The following is a 15397-nucleotide window of genomic DNA, read 5'->3' as shown; positions in this document are numbered from 1 at the left end:
TAAGATTCACAAACTCTTTGAATTTGTAATTATTTTTTTTTAAAACAATTGATAATTAAGATCATGATCAAATAGTAGCCATTGGATGATATGGAGTGTAAGCTTTTTCATCATATTTTGAAATAAACAGATAGCATTGATTATTATTATTATTATTATTATTATTATTTAATTGGACTTTTCTGTTTTTTTTTTAAAAAATTTACTCTCCTTAACGCTAAGAAATTTGAGTAACGCACGGTCGGATTTAATTTAGAATAAAGCATAGTTGAGTTTGGTTTAGTTCATAATTTTGAGAGGACAGTTCGACTAGACAAAAATAATACGATCTTCGATCAGAAGAGCTCGCACCTTTTGCGGGTAGTCGGAAAAATTAGCTATGTTGTAAAGATGTGGGAGGGTATAGCCAACTAAAACGATTCTGTGAACGAGTGAACGATCGACCAAAATATGCATTTTTATTTTTTTTGGCTACTATTAGCTATATTTTACTTGTTGTTTTTATCTTTTATTTATTTCTGTCTTTTTTTTTTTTTTTCTTACGAGGTTTGGCTGTCTCACTCTTGTAACTAAATTTAGTTTCTTATTGAACGATGCAAATGACATGTTATCTTTCTCTCACAAAAAAATAATAATAATAATAAATTGGGGGGACGGACAATTTCGAATTGATCAGTGAACAGATTAATGGAAACATGAAGGGACCAAAAAAATATGGACTGCGCTATCTGGTTCGACTGGTACTCGTCTTTTTCCCGTGTACAGCGAAAGATTCCGATGGTACGAACCTGGGAGTCCCATGAATCCTCCTATCACGGGAAAGGCCGGGACACCATAACCTACGCGTGCAACATCATTGTTTAGAACAGTTATTGGTTACAATATCTCTCACCCACACCATTGTTTAGTGACTGGAGCTCACTCCTGTAACCAAATTTTTCCTCCCCCACTTTCTTTTTATAAATTCTTCCTTCCTTCTTTCGCCACTTTTGTTTTGTTTCTCTGTTTCTCTGTGTTCGCTTTTTGCCAAGAAAGCCTTAGCTGCTTCCACCTTGTAAGCTTAGTTCATTTTTCCTACTGAATGAAGCAGGTAGCGTGCTACTTTTCTCTCAAAAAAAAAAAATCTCTCACCCACACACACTATGACACTACTGGCCAATGGCACTCCTGCTCACCTCAATATCTCATACTGGAAATCAAATCCGAAGCAGCTAATTAACACATTGATTTTTTTTTTTTAATATATATATAAAAATCGCCACCATAATTATCTGTAAATGTCAAGGCTTAATCAATTTCTCAAAAGTCCATGGTACTTGTCTACGTTTATTATTATCATCTAGAACATTTAGACCATAACAAGTTCCGATTTCATGCGAAAACACTAATGAGAAGGTAACTAAGACTATTTATAGATTTACAGTATGGATTAACACAAGAGTGTAGTCTACGAGGACGCGTGATGCTGACGAGCTAATAAAAAGAAATTGGCTTATTCCAGCTTAATTATTGATCACCGAGCGGTACAATTACTGTTGATCTCTGACTTTGGATTATTGGTGATTATTATTATGTACTCCATTTGTTATCGAGCAATCCTTTTAATTATATTTTGCCCCACCCTTTTGACTCTTGCCAAGTTGCTATTTTTTTTCCACCACTTCCCCTGTAGCGTTACGTGCAGGTTAGGCTCCATTTCCATTAATTACGTGTGCTTTAAATTAAAGAAAATAATATTGAAAAAATTGATCTGATCGTATTCTAGAATATATCACATCACCGCCTAAATTTAATAACTATATATGTAATATCAATATCAAAATGGCTATATTTGTACGTAACATCACCTGAAATTAATCAAAATCAGTGTCCCGTGCACCTTGCGTGTAACACTCTACTCCCTCGTTCCAATTGCATGTTTAGATAAAAACATACTGAATTCATCTAAATTATAGACTATCTTAAGTCAATTATCTTATTTTTTAAAGCTTTAATTTTGCTATTCATATTTTAAATTTATTCAATTTGAGTCAATCAGCGACATTTTGAATTCAAATTTGAATATATTGTTTATTTTTATAAATTTAGTTAGCAAACTTCATGCAATCGAGGACTATTCGAATCAAACAAATAAAAAAATTAAATAGTAAAAATAACATTTTAAAAAATTAAATAATTAACTAAAAATAATTTATAATTTAGATAAACTCTACATGCTTTAATCTTTTAATTTAAACATTTTTGGGCAATCAAAGTTGTTTCTTTTATTTTCCGAAAAAAAAAAAGAAGAAGAAGCCAATCTAGAGTAGTCACATGACTCGTCGCAACAAGACAAAAGAAGTAATAGGGGCCACACATCGGAATGCGAACACCATCTGTTACGGACAAATTTGAAATGGAGGATACATGCCATTGAACACTCACAAACGAGGGCTAATTGCACCATTGGCCCTACTAACCTTCCTCCTGTTTTGTCATTGTGGTTTCTAACTTCTTTTTTTTTTGTTTCTATTTAGCTCTGTATCTTTATAGATATATTTTATTTCAATCAGGTTGTCATTATTCAAATCCTCATTAACTTTGTCAAAATAAAATAAAGTCCTATCTACTCCTATTAGTCTTGGTTATGATTCAATAGTCCTCGATTGATTTCGATATCAATATATATATTATTTTCGAAAAAGTTGGTGATACATTGAACTCAAATTAGTGACCGCTCCTCTCTCTCAGCGGGTGCTGTTCAAACAGCTGGGTGATCTGCGGGGACTTTAACCTTACCGGAAATCAAGCAGAACGAACCGGAAATCCTTGGTCGGGTCGAGCAATGTCCCTATTCTCTGACCTCATCTCGAATCTCCAAGTTATCGATCTGCCTATCTCGAACCAAAAATATACCTGGTCAAACATGCAGCGGTCACCAACTCTGGCAAAGCTGGACAGATTTCTCGTATCAACGGAATGGGACCAAACCTTCCCGCACTGCAGGGTATCAGCGCTACCTAGGATTACATCTGATCATACCCCGATCGTACTAAATATTGGAAACGGCCCCAAATCGCGGAGTTTTAGGTTTGAGAAGGTCTGGCTCACTAAGGAGGACTTCTCTGAAAAGGTCCCAACCTGGTGGAATGAAGTCTCCAATAAAGGGTCGGCTTTACTAACGCTAACTGCTAAACTCAGACACTGCAGAGTTAGAATGAAGGAGTGGTGTAAGACGAACTTTCATAGCATCTCTAATGGTATAAAGCGCATTCATGAGGAAATTCGAGCTATCGACCTTTTAGAGGAGCAAAATATTCTGCCACAGGAAGCCCAGGATAAAAGGGTCGAGCTTAAATCACAACTTCAACTATTTCTTAAGGAGGAAGAAATTCTATGGAAAACGAGGGCGAAACAACATTGGCTTAAGGAAGGCGATAACAACACTAAATTTTTTCATGCCGTGGCCAATAGGAGAAAGCGCAAAAACGCGATAGAATCTGTTGAAGATGACGCCGGAAGAATTATCCACAACAATGACCAAATGAGATCTTATTTTTTTCAATCCTTCAAACGTCTTTTTGGGCAGGTGGAGGAGGATCCGGTATCGGTTGGAGATTGGAGCGATCTGTATCGCGCGAACTTGCTTTCCGACCTGGATTCCATGACTAGCCCGTTTACCCTCGAAGAAGTTAAGAAAGCTACCTTCCAACTAGGCAGTGAAAAGGCACCGGGACCGGACGGCTTCCCCCTCATCTTTTTCCAGCGCTTCTGGGAGACGGTGAAGGAGAGCATTTTTAGTATTTTCACCGATCTCCAGAATGGCACGCTCAACACGGCCCCAACAGATTACACACACGTCTGCCTTATTCCAAAAAAGGAAGGGGCATGTAGAGCTAACGACTTTCGACCGATATGCCTCATGAATGGAATTCAGAAGATCATCTCAAAAGTACTGGCAAATAGACTTGCGATCATTTTACCGAAGATCATTTCCCCAGCACAAGCGGCTTTTTTGAAGGATCGTCTCCTAGCTGATTCGTTCGTTACGGCGAGTGAACTTCTCAACTGGTCCGCAAAATCGGGAAAGGAGTGTGTTAGCATCAAGGTGGACTTTGAGAAAGCGTACGACAGTGTCAGATGGAGTTTTTTGAAAAGCATTTTGAGGTGGTTAGGGTTCAGCAACAAATGGTGGTCCTGGATCGAACAATGCATCTGTAACGCTAAAATCGCCATCTTAGTTAATGACAAGCCGACAACGTGGCTGAAAACAAGGAAAGGGCTTAGACAAGGCGACCCGCTCTCTCCCTATCTATTCATCTTAGTGGCCGACAGTCTAGCTAGGATTACGGAAGCAGCCAGGAGTAACAACTTGCTGAAAGGAATTGGCCCGACCGACGACTGTCAAACAACAATTCTCCAATATGCGGATGACACACTTTTTTTCTCGGAACCAAAGAAATCGGCGATGCGAAACCTGAAGTTCCTTTGGAAATTGTTTGAGTGGGCCTCGGGCCTAAAGATAAACACGAACAAGACGGAACTCTATTATCTGGGCCCCGATACAAGCAGAGCCAATAGACTCGCAGAAATCTTAGGATGTAAGGTAGGCAACCTACCATTTCGCTACTTGGGGTTGCCGCTTCATATCAAATCCCTTCGAAAGGATGATTGGGGTCCGATTGTTAGCCGAATTGAGGCGCGCATCGAAGGTTGGAAGGCTAAACTTCTCTCTTATGGGGGACGGCTAACCTTGGTAAACTCGGTGCTCTCAAATTTACCATTATTTTTCTTTACAATCTTCAAAGCTCCACAATGGGTACTGGAACGCATTGAAGCTTTGAGAAGATCCTTCTTTTGGAGAGGGTGCTCTAAAATTTCAGGGGGTTCATGTCTTATTGGCTGGGGGTCGGTATGCAAAAGTAAGAAAGAAGGGGGATTGGGGATTAAAGATATGGAAGCTATGAATTTCGCACTCTTATCCAAATGGTGGTGGCGCCTCTTCAAGGAGCCGCAGTTGCTTTGGGGAAGGCTGATTAAAGCATTATACTACACCAGACGAAGGCCGCTACATGAGGGTAGAATGTTCAGACCTTATTCACAGTGGTGGAGAAGTGTGATGAAATGTCGGGATGCCTTCAAGTGCGGGGTATCGTATAGGCTGGGGGACGGAAAAAATGTGCGGATGTGGTCAGACATTTGGATTGAAGAAACCCCTCTGAGTACCCGGTTTTCAGGATTATTCTCCAGAATTGTGAACAACGAGGTCATGGTAGCGCAATGTTGGAATGATAAAGGGTGGAGATGGCGTTTCATCGGAAGGGGTCTCGCAACTGCTACAGACGGTACCAGACGTCAACAGTTCGGCTTGCTAAAAAACCTACTTTCCAACTATTCTCCTACAGATAGTACGGATATCGTGGAGTGGCGATGGACCAACGACCGAAAGTTTACAGTTAAATCTATGTACGATTTCATTACCGACGGAGGACAACGAGACCCAAATTGCGAACATATTTGGAAATTAAAAATCCCTACCAAAGTAAAAGTCTTCATTTGGATCCTACTCCGTAAGAGATTACTTACAGCCGATAGATTGATCCGCCGAGGGTGCCCGGTGAATCCGTACTGCAATTTCTGTGCGGTCGCATTGGAGGACTGTGACCATCTTTTTCGGGATTGTGTCTTCGTCAGATACCTCCTTCTGTTGGCGGGGAGTTCAATTACCTGGGAGCCTGACATATGTGATGTCAGGAGCCTGTGGTCACGGACAGCTAATTTCCCCATTGCCCGGTCGAGAATGATACGTCTCACACGTCTGGCGGCAATCTGGTGGGTCGTCTGGACAGAGCGCAATAATATTATATTCCGGGATATGACTACGAACGCTGATCGACTTGTGGAACGGGTCGATTCGTTGAGGAAAGACTGGACTGAAGCGCTTGACCTGTGAACGCGCAATCCTCCGAGATATTGACTTTAGGAGTAGTAGGAATAGTCACCTTTTACCTCGCCTTTTGGGTTACTCTTCGGTACAATCCAGTCGGTGTGGTTTTTCGTTTTCTTCTTTTCTGTCCTTTGTTTTGTTTGTTTCCTTTCCTGGTTCCTCGCCCGCTTAGAAGGCCCTAGCTGCCTTCATTTTGTACGCTAAATTCATTTTTCTTAATGAATGAAGCAGATAGCTTGCTACCTTTCTCTCAAAAAAAAAAAAAAAAAAAAAAAAAAAAAAAGTGTCGTATGTATAGTAAAGACGGTCGTAGGCACAAAATATAATACTAAGGGTGAGGAGATGAGTCTTGACATGATCAGTCGACCAAAACGGAAACAGGTAATAATAAGTTAGGGACCAATGTTGTAATTAATTTTAAAAATTAAAAAATTTAATTGCTCAAACAGTAGGTTTGGGGACCAAAAGAAGAAGGAAAAAAAATATCTGGTAAAAGTTTCGGGAACGAATGGTGCAATTAACCCAACTCAAAATTCACAAAGGGTAGTTGTCAATCTGATAGAGAGAGAGAGAGAGAGAGAAAGAGAGAAGTACTCATCGCTGAGAAAGGCGACAAAAGATGGTAGTTATAAATGACCTGTAGGGCCCAGAGTAAGTACCTGAGAAGTAACGTTTTCACGGACCTTCTAATATATCTATTGATAAATAAATTGGTATTAGGCATGCAATTATTTGGACTTGTTTTGGCGTTGTTATTGTTCTTTCACTTCCTTATTAGAAAATTTTATGTAATTTGACCGCACTGTTAAATAATTTTTTAAATTTTATTAGTTTTGTTCATTTTTCAGAGATGAATTCAGATAAAAATACGAAACAACTAGGCTACACTAAGTATTATCAATTATTTTTATTATTATTGATTAACTTAAGATGTGCTAAAGAGATGTGGTCTAATATTTTCTTTTTTCCTTCTAGTGAGACACTAAAGAGAAAAAAAAAATTACTATCGCTAAACGAAATATTAGCCGTTCAGAGTTAATTTTCGATCAGATGCCATGATTGAAAATTGAAAAGTTAAATCAAATAATATGTATCGATGCCTACTAAGCTATATTATCAATTAAATTTTGGGCTCCATTCTATAGAGAGACGAACACAAGTCAACACTTGGTCTGCCCATGCATTTATTAGTGACGGCAGAGCATCAAATAAATGTAAAAGAAACCATACCATTTAATGGAAGAGAGCCGATCTTACGACATGGTGTGTATTTGTGATCCCCACGCATGGTACGACGAACTCCTCAGTAGGCGCTGCAAAATGTACACGGAGTGCATTTAGTATTTGCTTTTCCCTAGGGACGTTAACCTGGACCGCTTCGTCGTGGTGGGTAAAAATAGTAAAACGTGGTTGCAGCTACTAGGATCACTTCCTCGGTGAGAAAAGATTGTAAAAGTAGCTGCTAAGTCCTACTGTCGCCGTGCACTTGTCTTTTTTTTTTTTTTTTTTTTTTTTTCCTTATGAAGTCCGTCAAATTCCTCGAGAAAAGGTTTACCGTGACCCTGGAAGCTCCATCACGAGAATTTTCTTGAATCAACAACATATTATCCGACAGGTTCGAGTGAAAGAGAAAAAATTGAAACAATTCGCACAAATCACCAGTATAGATGCTGAGAAAGTTTCAAAATGGACAAACCAATCAAATACAATAGCACTCGAAAAAGTTCAGTTGGATTACAGGCAAATTACTTACAAATTCCTAACGAAAGCCAATTTTTTGGCAGGATGCAAAATGAGAAAAAAAAAAAGAAGAAAAAAGATGAAACAAAATTACAGGACATTTTTCCCTTCAGCTATATTAACTAGTAAACCACACATTGCATGAGCGGCCTAACAACGGTCGTCAATCATCCTGCTCGGTCGCCACTCTCTCTTCTGGTATTATGGATTCTTCGGCGTGCCCATGCATTCATGTCCCTCCTCGCCGATTGTCTCGTCACCGTCATCTCCATCAACCTCATCCTTTGAGGAATATAACCCCATGAGTGATATGCCACTAGCAATAGAGTCAAAATTGAAGTTTCTGCCATAATTTTGGCTGCTGATATGAATATCTCTCTTTGCCCCCTATAAAATGCCGCAAACAAAGATGAATAAGTCATGACGTTATGACCAAAGAAAACACTGGTTGATCCACAGGACATTTTAAAGTAGATATCCAAAAACCTATTTATTTTTGATTGACATCACTTTGATTTGAATTTTCTCACAAGTTGAATTTGGTATTCCATTAAAATTTTAAAGAACCCTGCAGTCCATTAACAGTCAATGGATAACAGCTAACAAAGCTGTAAACTTCCCAATAGAAATAACAAAAAGAACAAAGCTGGCAAACTGGGCAGTCAGTTTCAAAAAGGCCCATTGCTAAGGTGTATCTCTACATTTTATTTCATTAAATCCCCATCTTACTTAAAATTTAAACCAAAAAAAGACAATAGGAAGATTTAAACAAAAATAAGCAATAGGATTATCTCAACAAACTCACCTCAGAGCAGAAGAGATGTCCATCCACACCATTCGAGGCTGCTGGGGCCACACTCATCAACTGCGGCCTGACCAAGACTGGCGATGAATCTATGAGCCTCCTAAGTGTTTCCCTCGCATTTTTCTCAGCCAACGATTCAGCCTCTGGAATAAGAGGATTCACACGAGTTGGATGGAGAGGCGGAATAGCCGAAGAAATAGCTGGCCCAGCACTGACAAGGTAAGCCTGGCCAGAGGAGCAAACATCGATGACCGGGATATGCACAATGGGATCAGACATGAACGGTGTGAAAGTCAGAACTTGTGATCCGGGCAAGGAAACACGTGATGATACAGGGAGCGATAGGTGTGCTAATGGGTCATGCAATAGCGATTGAAAGTTCAAAGGTGGGAGTTCAGTTGTCTCATTCGTCGATTTTGAAGGTAACCCTGAAGCGGGAGGGTGGGCACCTGATAAGAGTGAAGATAAAGGAGGCAGGGGTAAAGATTCAGAAGACGTGGATGGTTGATGCAGAGGGGTGACTCTGTACTGTAGTGAAGAGGGGCAGGGAGGGCACCAGCAATAGTACGGTCTGAAAAGTGAGCTCTGGGCTGCAACGTCAGTAGAGGTCGGACTTTCAGCGGGAGGGTTGCACGACAAGAGTGAAGCAGGTAAACATGATATTTTAGGCAAGCCTACGAACAAACTGTTATCTACATTGAGGCTGTTGGAGATAGAAGAGTGTGTAGAAGTGGACACTGATGAAGAGATTGGCGGGGTGGCGATAGTTGATGAGATGATGTGGCCTTCTCCACGCCGCTTCAGTTTCTCTCTGGTACCACTTCTTACACCAGATGGATTTCTCAGAGCACCATCCTTGAAAGTGTTTGATCTTGGACTGAGACTGGCTTGGTAGACAGGATTTACTTTTGCTGCATGAGCTGCTGCGGGACGAAAACGGGAGGATTTGGGAACAAGAGGGGATGAATGAGAATACAACTCGTCTGTGGTAGAGGTAGTTAGGAAGTCAAATGGTGAAGCAATTGATTTGATTTCTACAGAATTTGATGAACCGAGAAGATAAGCCTGGAGATGAGTGGCAAAAGAATCAAGGCGGGAATCAGAAATTCCAGTGAGATTGGATAAAGTGGGCCTCCTTTTGAGTAGATCTTTCATCTGTCCAGAAATAAGAAAAAGAAAAAAAAAAAAGTGTTTTCAATGATAAATACTGAGGAAGAATTAAATAATATACAAACAAAAGAAAAAACAAAGGTGTCTTAATGCAGCCAATTTTCTGTGAACTTCAGCTTTGTGTTTAGGGTCAAAAATTTTAGTTGTCTGTTTAGGCCGGAGCATAAGAATTTAGATAAGAAATTGACGAAGTTACAAACTATTCCAAAAAGGAACATAATAAACGGTATAAAAACCTTTTTTTTCTTTCAATTATAAACATAATAAACAGTATAAAAACCTTTTTTTTCTTTCAATTATACTCTCCTACTATAACCTAATCAGTTTAAAATAAAAATATGTAACAAGCAGATCAATAGTTGTCTTCACAAGACCAGCAAAAGGCTACTTAAAGCCAAAGGCTTCAGATGAAGAAAGTTTGACCTTTTCAAGCAATTCCATTCCATGGTGCTTTGACTTCTCTGAGCACCAATAGTACAATACTCGAGATTCTGAGACCTTGAGTTGGAAAGAGCGACCAGAGCTATCAGCTGATATTCCTTCAATTATCACCTCAAAATCCTCAAATTCGTTGCTCACCAAAGCGAGTCGCTCAGTGTGACCATCATCACCGGCGAATGATATGCGCATGCTTGAGGAAGGCAGGAGAGTGAGATTTAAATGCCCCCTGTTCAGAAGAGGAGGCAAGTCAGAGGTCTGAAGTTTTAGGTAATGAAGATATAAGGTTGGATTATAAATGCAATGTCGAATGGAAATCAAAACAAAAACACTATCAGACTACAGATTGCACTCCATAAGATAACAATATGGACAAATAAACAAAATAAAATTGATAAAGACAGGAAAAAAGGGGACGAAAAAAAGAGAGAGAATACTTCTCAAGTGACTATAGGACCTACATAAGCAGACACGAAAATCAATTATAACAGTTGAGCAAGTGTCTAGCAGAAAACAACTGCAACAAAATAACTCATAGCTAAACGCCAGAATTCCATTTAGTGGAAATAGAGAATGAAAAAAAAAAAAGAAAAAAAATAATTTAGAGCCTTTCTCGAGACCTGTGAACACTATCTTCCCTAACCAAGAGCTGTTAATATATATAGGATACCAAAGTTGATAATAGAATAGTGTTGTAGCAAGCAGTAAGGCTTTTTGAGATGATAATTTACAACCAGTAGCACATGCAGGGGCAGACTATCTAACATCCAGTCATCCAGTCCATAATTGCTGCCAACCATTACCAAACAGCAGCTTGGATGGATGCTCACTGAATGGTAGACTGCAGTCTCCCAATGCCTCCACATGCACCACCAGCGTTAATTTATTCCCGTCTGGGTTTTCTCACAGCAGTATGTTAAAAGCAAGGCCAATATCAGCAGTCACTGGTTTGATAGCGCAGGTGGAAAATTCCCAACAGATACTGGATTCAAGAAAGAAGTTACATATGACAGCTGACAATTGCTACTTCAGGAAGTATAAAAATAAACTAGTTTGGTTGTGATTAGAGGACCGGAAGAAAGAAGAAATGGGCATATGTGCAAGTAAACAAGCGATCGAGGGTTGAGACTCTGGAAATAGCACATATACACATAAACATCGTTTAAAAAAAGAAAATTTCCAAATTAAGACTACTATAAATTTAACAATCCAACTTGAACATAGAGGTTGATCTTATAATATGCTTATAAAGCCCATAAAACATGGTAAAAAAATTTTTAAAAATAATTTAGATTGAGCAAATATGTTTGTCCCAAATTAGGACTATGGACCAAATACTGATACAGCTTATTGAAGTGTTAACTGGCAACACTCCAAAGAAGAAGAAATGTAAGTAGAGAATGTGAGCAAACAGGCCTGACACGATATACATGATACAGAATGAACAAAATCCCTTGCTCTCGAAAAAAGGAAACTGAAAAGTGAAAAAGGCAAATGAACAGGGAAAAAGAAAGTTTTCTACAAAAAAACATTTTTTGTTTGTAGCAGGCTAATTCGTGTCTACTCTAACTTTCGCGAGACATGCAAGAAAAGATAATAAACATGCAAAAGCAACATATATGTTAAACATTACAAAAAAAAAAGTTACAAGCCAAAAAAATAATAATAAAATAAAATGCAAATACCATAGTTAACGTGATGTATCAAAAACAAAGACGAATTTATGAATTAAACTCTATCAGCACAAAAAATAGATACTGCAAAAAATGTAAAGCTTAATCGCTTTTGACATGCTCACATCTGCTTTAGAGTGACAACAGTCGAATATCAGAAACTGTAGTGTGACAGTAATCCAATATCAAAAAAGCAATAGCACACAATTTAAACACCATGACATAACATAATGTATTTATTTGATAGTATATTGCATCTTCACAAACAATGAAATGAGTTAATATATGCATAAAACAAGATGATAAACATTAGAACACTTGAGATTTTGAAGTTCTAACAACAGCATTAGTATGATCTAAACCTGTCTAACACTACATCGAGATGTTTATAGGCATCGTTATGCAAAACAGAATACCACAGGCCATAAAAGAAACTACCTTCTTTTTTCCCTCATATATCAGAGACCTTAACAGATTTCACACATGCCCACTTTACCTACAAATCAAAAGACATTTATTTGGAAGGATGAACATTGCCATCACTAATAAGCTGAAAGATAGAATCCTGCAATCAATTTGTAACAACAGCATATAGGGTATATGTTCTCGAGCATGCTAGAGTGAGTATAAATATTGATATGGTGAATGAATCTTCAATTAATATCTCTTCCTAAGCAACAAAGTAGCAAATAAATTATAATCATATCAAACAGCCAGACAAGATAAAGACAAAAAAATATAATAAATTCGTTAAATGGATCATAACAGGTAAGTCACACACAAAAACAGTCTGAAGAACCACATTATAATAGTATATCTAAAAATAGCTAAACGAAGTAAGCAATTGTGAGTATGAGCAGTTCCATTAACTTGAGCATGTAACCAACTTAGATTCTTAGATACTGAAGACACTTTGTTTTTTTCTTCCCCAATGATGTGAGTCAAACACCTTTCAAAGCTGTTTCGAAATGATCTGTTAGTCTGTGTAAATGTCAGCTGCTTCGGTTGTCTTTTGGAGGAAAACTGTACAGACCATAGTTTTCAGTTTTCCAATTCTTCAGACAACAACAAGCCAACCAAAAATAGGCCAAAATAAACGAAACTAATTCATTTAATTCTGTTTCAGCTTGTTCTTTATTCGGCTTTTGGGCCTAAATTCTATGCAATATAAATAATATCTAGCTTCTAGTTTAATGTTCGACGATGCCATATCAAAAAACAACAGTGAAAGTTAGTGACAAAAAAAAAAGTTACAGAGTGATATAGTTATTCATTTTCTTCAGTTTTGGTCTTCTTTCAAAAGCTATCAGAAAACATATTTTCCTTAGCTTGTCAAAAAAATATATAAGAGTACTTCACTCGACAAAATAAACTGACATGCACTGGTTCCTCTCAGCAATTTTTTTTCCCCAACCTAATAATGAACATCCTACTGAAGAAGTAGCAATCAACCAACAAAGATACATTTACTATCACACACTCCAAAGTCTTCGACCACATGCTAGTTGAATTATGTTTAGAAAAACCACATCCCAAAATGACAAGTACTAAGAATCTGAATGAACATAATAAAGGAACTTATTAGACTTGCTAAAAGACAATTGCTTGTTCGTGGTGAATACTCCATTTTACTGTTTCATCAACTCCCATAAATGGCCCATTACAATGATCGAAGAACCAGATATAGCAACAGAATACATTCATTGTTATCAAATTCTTGTGTGAAAAGGGAAAGTATAAGAGGGATGGGATTGCACAGGAAGCTATATTTTTTCCATCGTTCCCATTCTAATTTCTAAACAAAGTAAACACCATTAGAAATTTGAACGATTTAGCTAAGACACATACTGTATGCGCCTTGGCTCTTCACAACATCTAAGTTGAAATGGTTTGTGTGGAAAACTAAACTAAATTGTCACAAAAGCTGAATTACATGTTATAGGCCAAATATTTCTTCTGCGCAGATGTCACTGGAATGTGCAAATATTAGGATGATCACATTCAATGATTGCTTCGAAAGAGTGATTATTCTTTGTGGTGATGCATCTAAAGAAGGACAAAAGAGATCATGCCAAGCAAAGTAAATTAGGAAGGACTGACCTGACATGATAACACAGAATTGCTGCAAGGAAAACAAGATTAAAGTAGCAAAATGAATATTGGCATGGGTTCACTAGTAAGCACATCATAATGAAATAGCCAACATAATCAGCCTATATTTCCCCTCAATCATCTGATTCTACCTAATATAATGCTGCTCACTTGCAGATAATAATTACCCTGGTTAACCACATAATCCAACTAATTACTATTATTCACATGATTTAGAGAGGGTAAATAACCATGTTTCACAATGTTAGCTCAACTACAGTACAGCAACAATTGAATGTGAATATAACAGGAAAATATGAATCAAAAAATGATTATGCAGATCATTGCAGTCAGTTGACAAGCATAGGAACAATTATTATGCACGAGAATCATCAGTTTCCAGCAAATGTTGTTTAATTACCTGGTTGTGGTTGGGCACAAAAGGTTCGCTTGCTTGTTAACTTTCCCAACTCGAATAGAAACAAGAGGAACGCACAAGCACCTCGCCAACATCCCAATTTCCGATACTTCAAAATGCTGCAAGCAGATAAGATAACATCAGCAAATGTAAAGTTAAGAATTTTGAATTTCCAATGAGGTACGTTGCAGAACAGGGGTTTGAGGAGAAAACCTGGCTTAGCTGCGATATCAGCCGATCCTCTTTGGCGCCGCTTGAGACGTTGAGCTTGAGCAGAGGCTTCAGCCTCTCGTCGGCGCGGCACGCGCCGAGAAACTGCAGATCCAGCGCTCGGAGCCACTGCAGCGCACCGATCTCCCCATCGGTCCTCTCAAGCACCAGATCCTCATCCGATCCACCACGAAGAGCATCCCCCGGGCGCTCGGCGAGCCCACCGTCGCCTCCTTCGCTCCTCCTGGGAGCCTCTAAAGCTCCAGAAGCCTCAGAACCCTCGTTCTCTCTCGATTCGTCGATCGCGTCGTCCCTGAGAGGTCGATCCGATGCCTCGGGCATCTCGCCCTTCGCCAAACCCTCCTTCCTCGGCGAAGCCATCGATTTCTAGCGTAGAGACTCTGGATTCGATCTGAAAACCCTAGATCGATCTCGCGAAGCTTCGACAATTTGTAAACCGACCCTAGAAAACGGAGAGGGACTAGTTGGCGACAACGCGAACGGTTGAACCGAGGGAGGAGGCGGAGCGGGTAGGGGGACGAAGATGGAGGATAGAAGTATAGCGTGAGGAGTGGTTATAATAACGGATTTGAGGCGGCGTTATTAACTGGGATTAATGGGTCGGTTCCGCGTCCGAAGCTGCGTGATCGGCCACCACTAGGGGTTTGATCCACAGTGCTCCGCGCCAGTTACATTCGGCAGGGACGCGATTTGATAGCGACCTCGTGTTCTAATGGGCCCTCACCTGTGGGGCCAACATGTCGGCCCAATCCAAAACTCCACGGGCTCAACCTGGAATGCGGTGGAAAAAGAGCTCTGATCGCCGGCTTCATCGAACTTGCGGGTGAAATCGCATTCGCTGGCGAAACAGTGCCGAATTACCCGCCATATGAGTCGGTGACTTAGGCGACTGATTGCAGACTCTT

General features: G+C 39.2%; 1 protein-coding gene across 1 annotated transcript; it reads right to left on the bottom strand.

The window, feature by feature from the left end:
• On the bottom strand, positions 7603-15035 carry LOC109719316. Its single transcript, XM_020245904.1, has 5 exons — positions 14475-15035; positions 14265-14380; positions 10065-10308; positions 8472-9626; positions 7603-8053 (listed from the first exon to the last, which is right to left on the bottom strand). Exons 1-5 carry the CDS (start codon positions 14850-14852, stop codon positions 7868-7870), a joined length of 2079 nt encoding a protein of 692 aa, XP_020101493.1. The 5' UTR covers positions 14853-15035; the 3' UTR covers positions 7603-7867.

This window comes from Ananas comosus, linkage group 13 (assembly GCF_001540865.1).
Source record: "Ananas comosus cultivar F153 linkage group 13, ASM154086v1, whole genome shotgun sequence".
Lineage (NCBI taxonomy): Eukaryota > Viridiplantae > Streptophyta > Magnoliopsida > Poales > Bromeliaceae > Ananas > Ananas comosus.
Note: the sequence above shows the minus strand (reverse complement) of the source record. Positions and strands in the feature narration are given on the sequence as shown.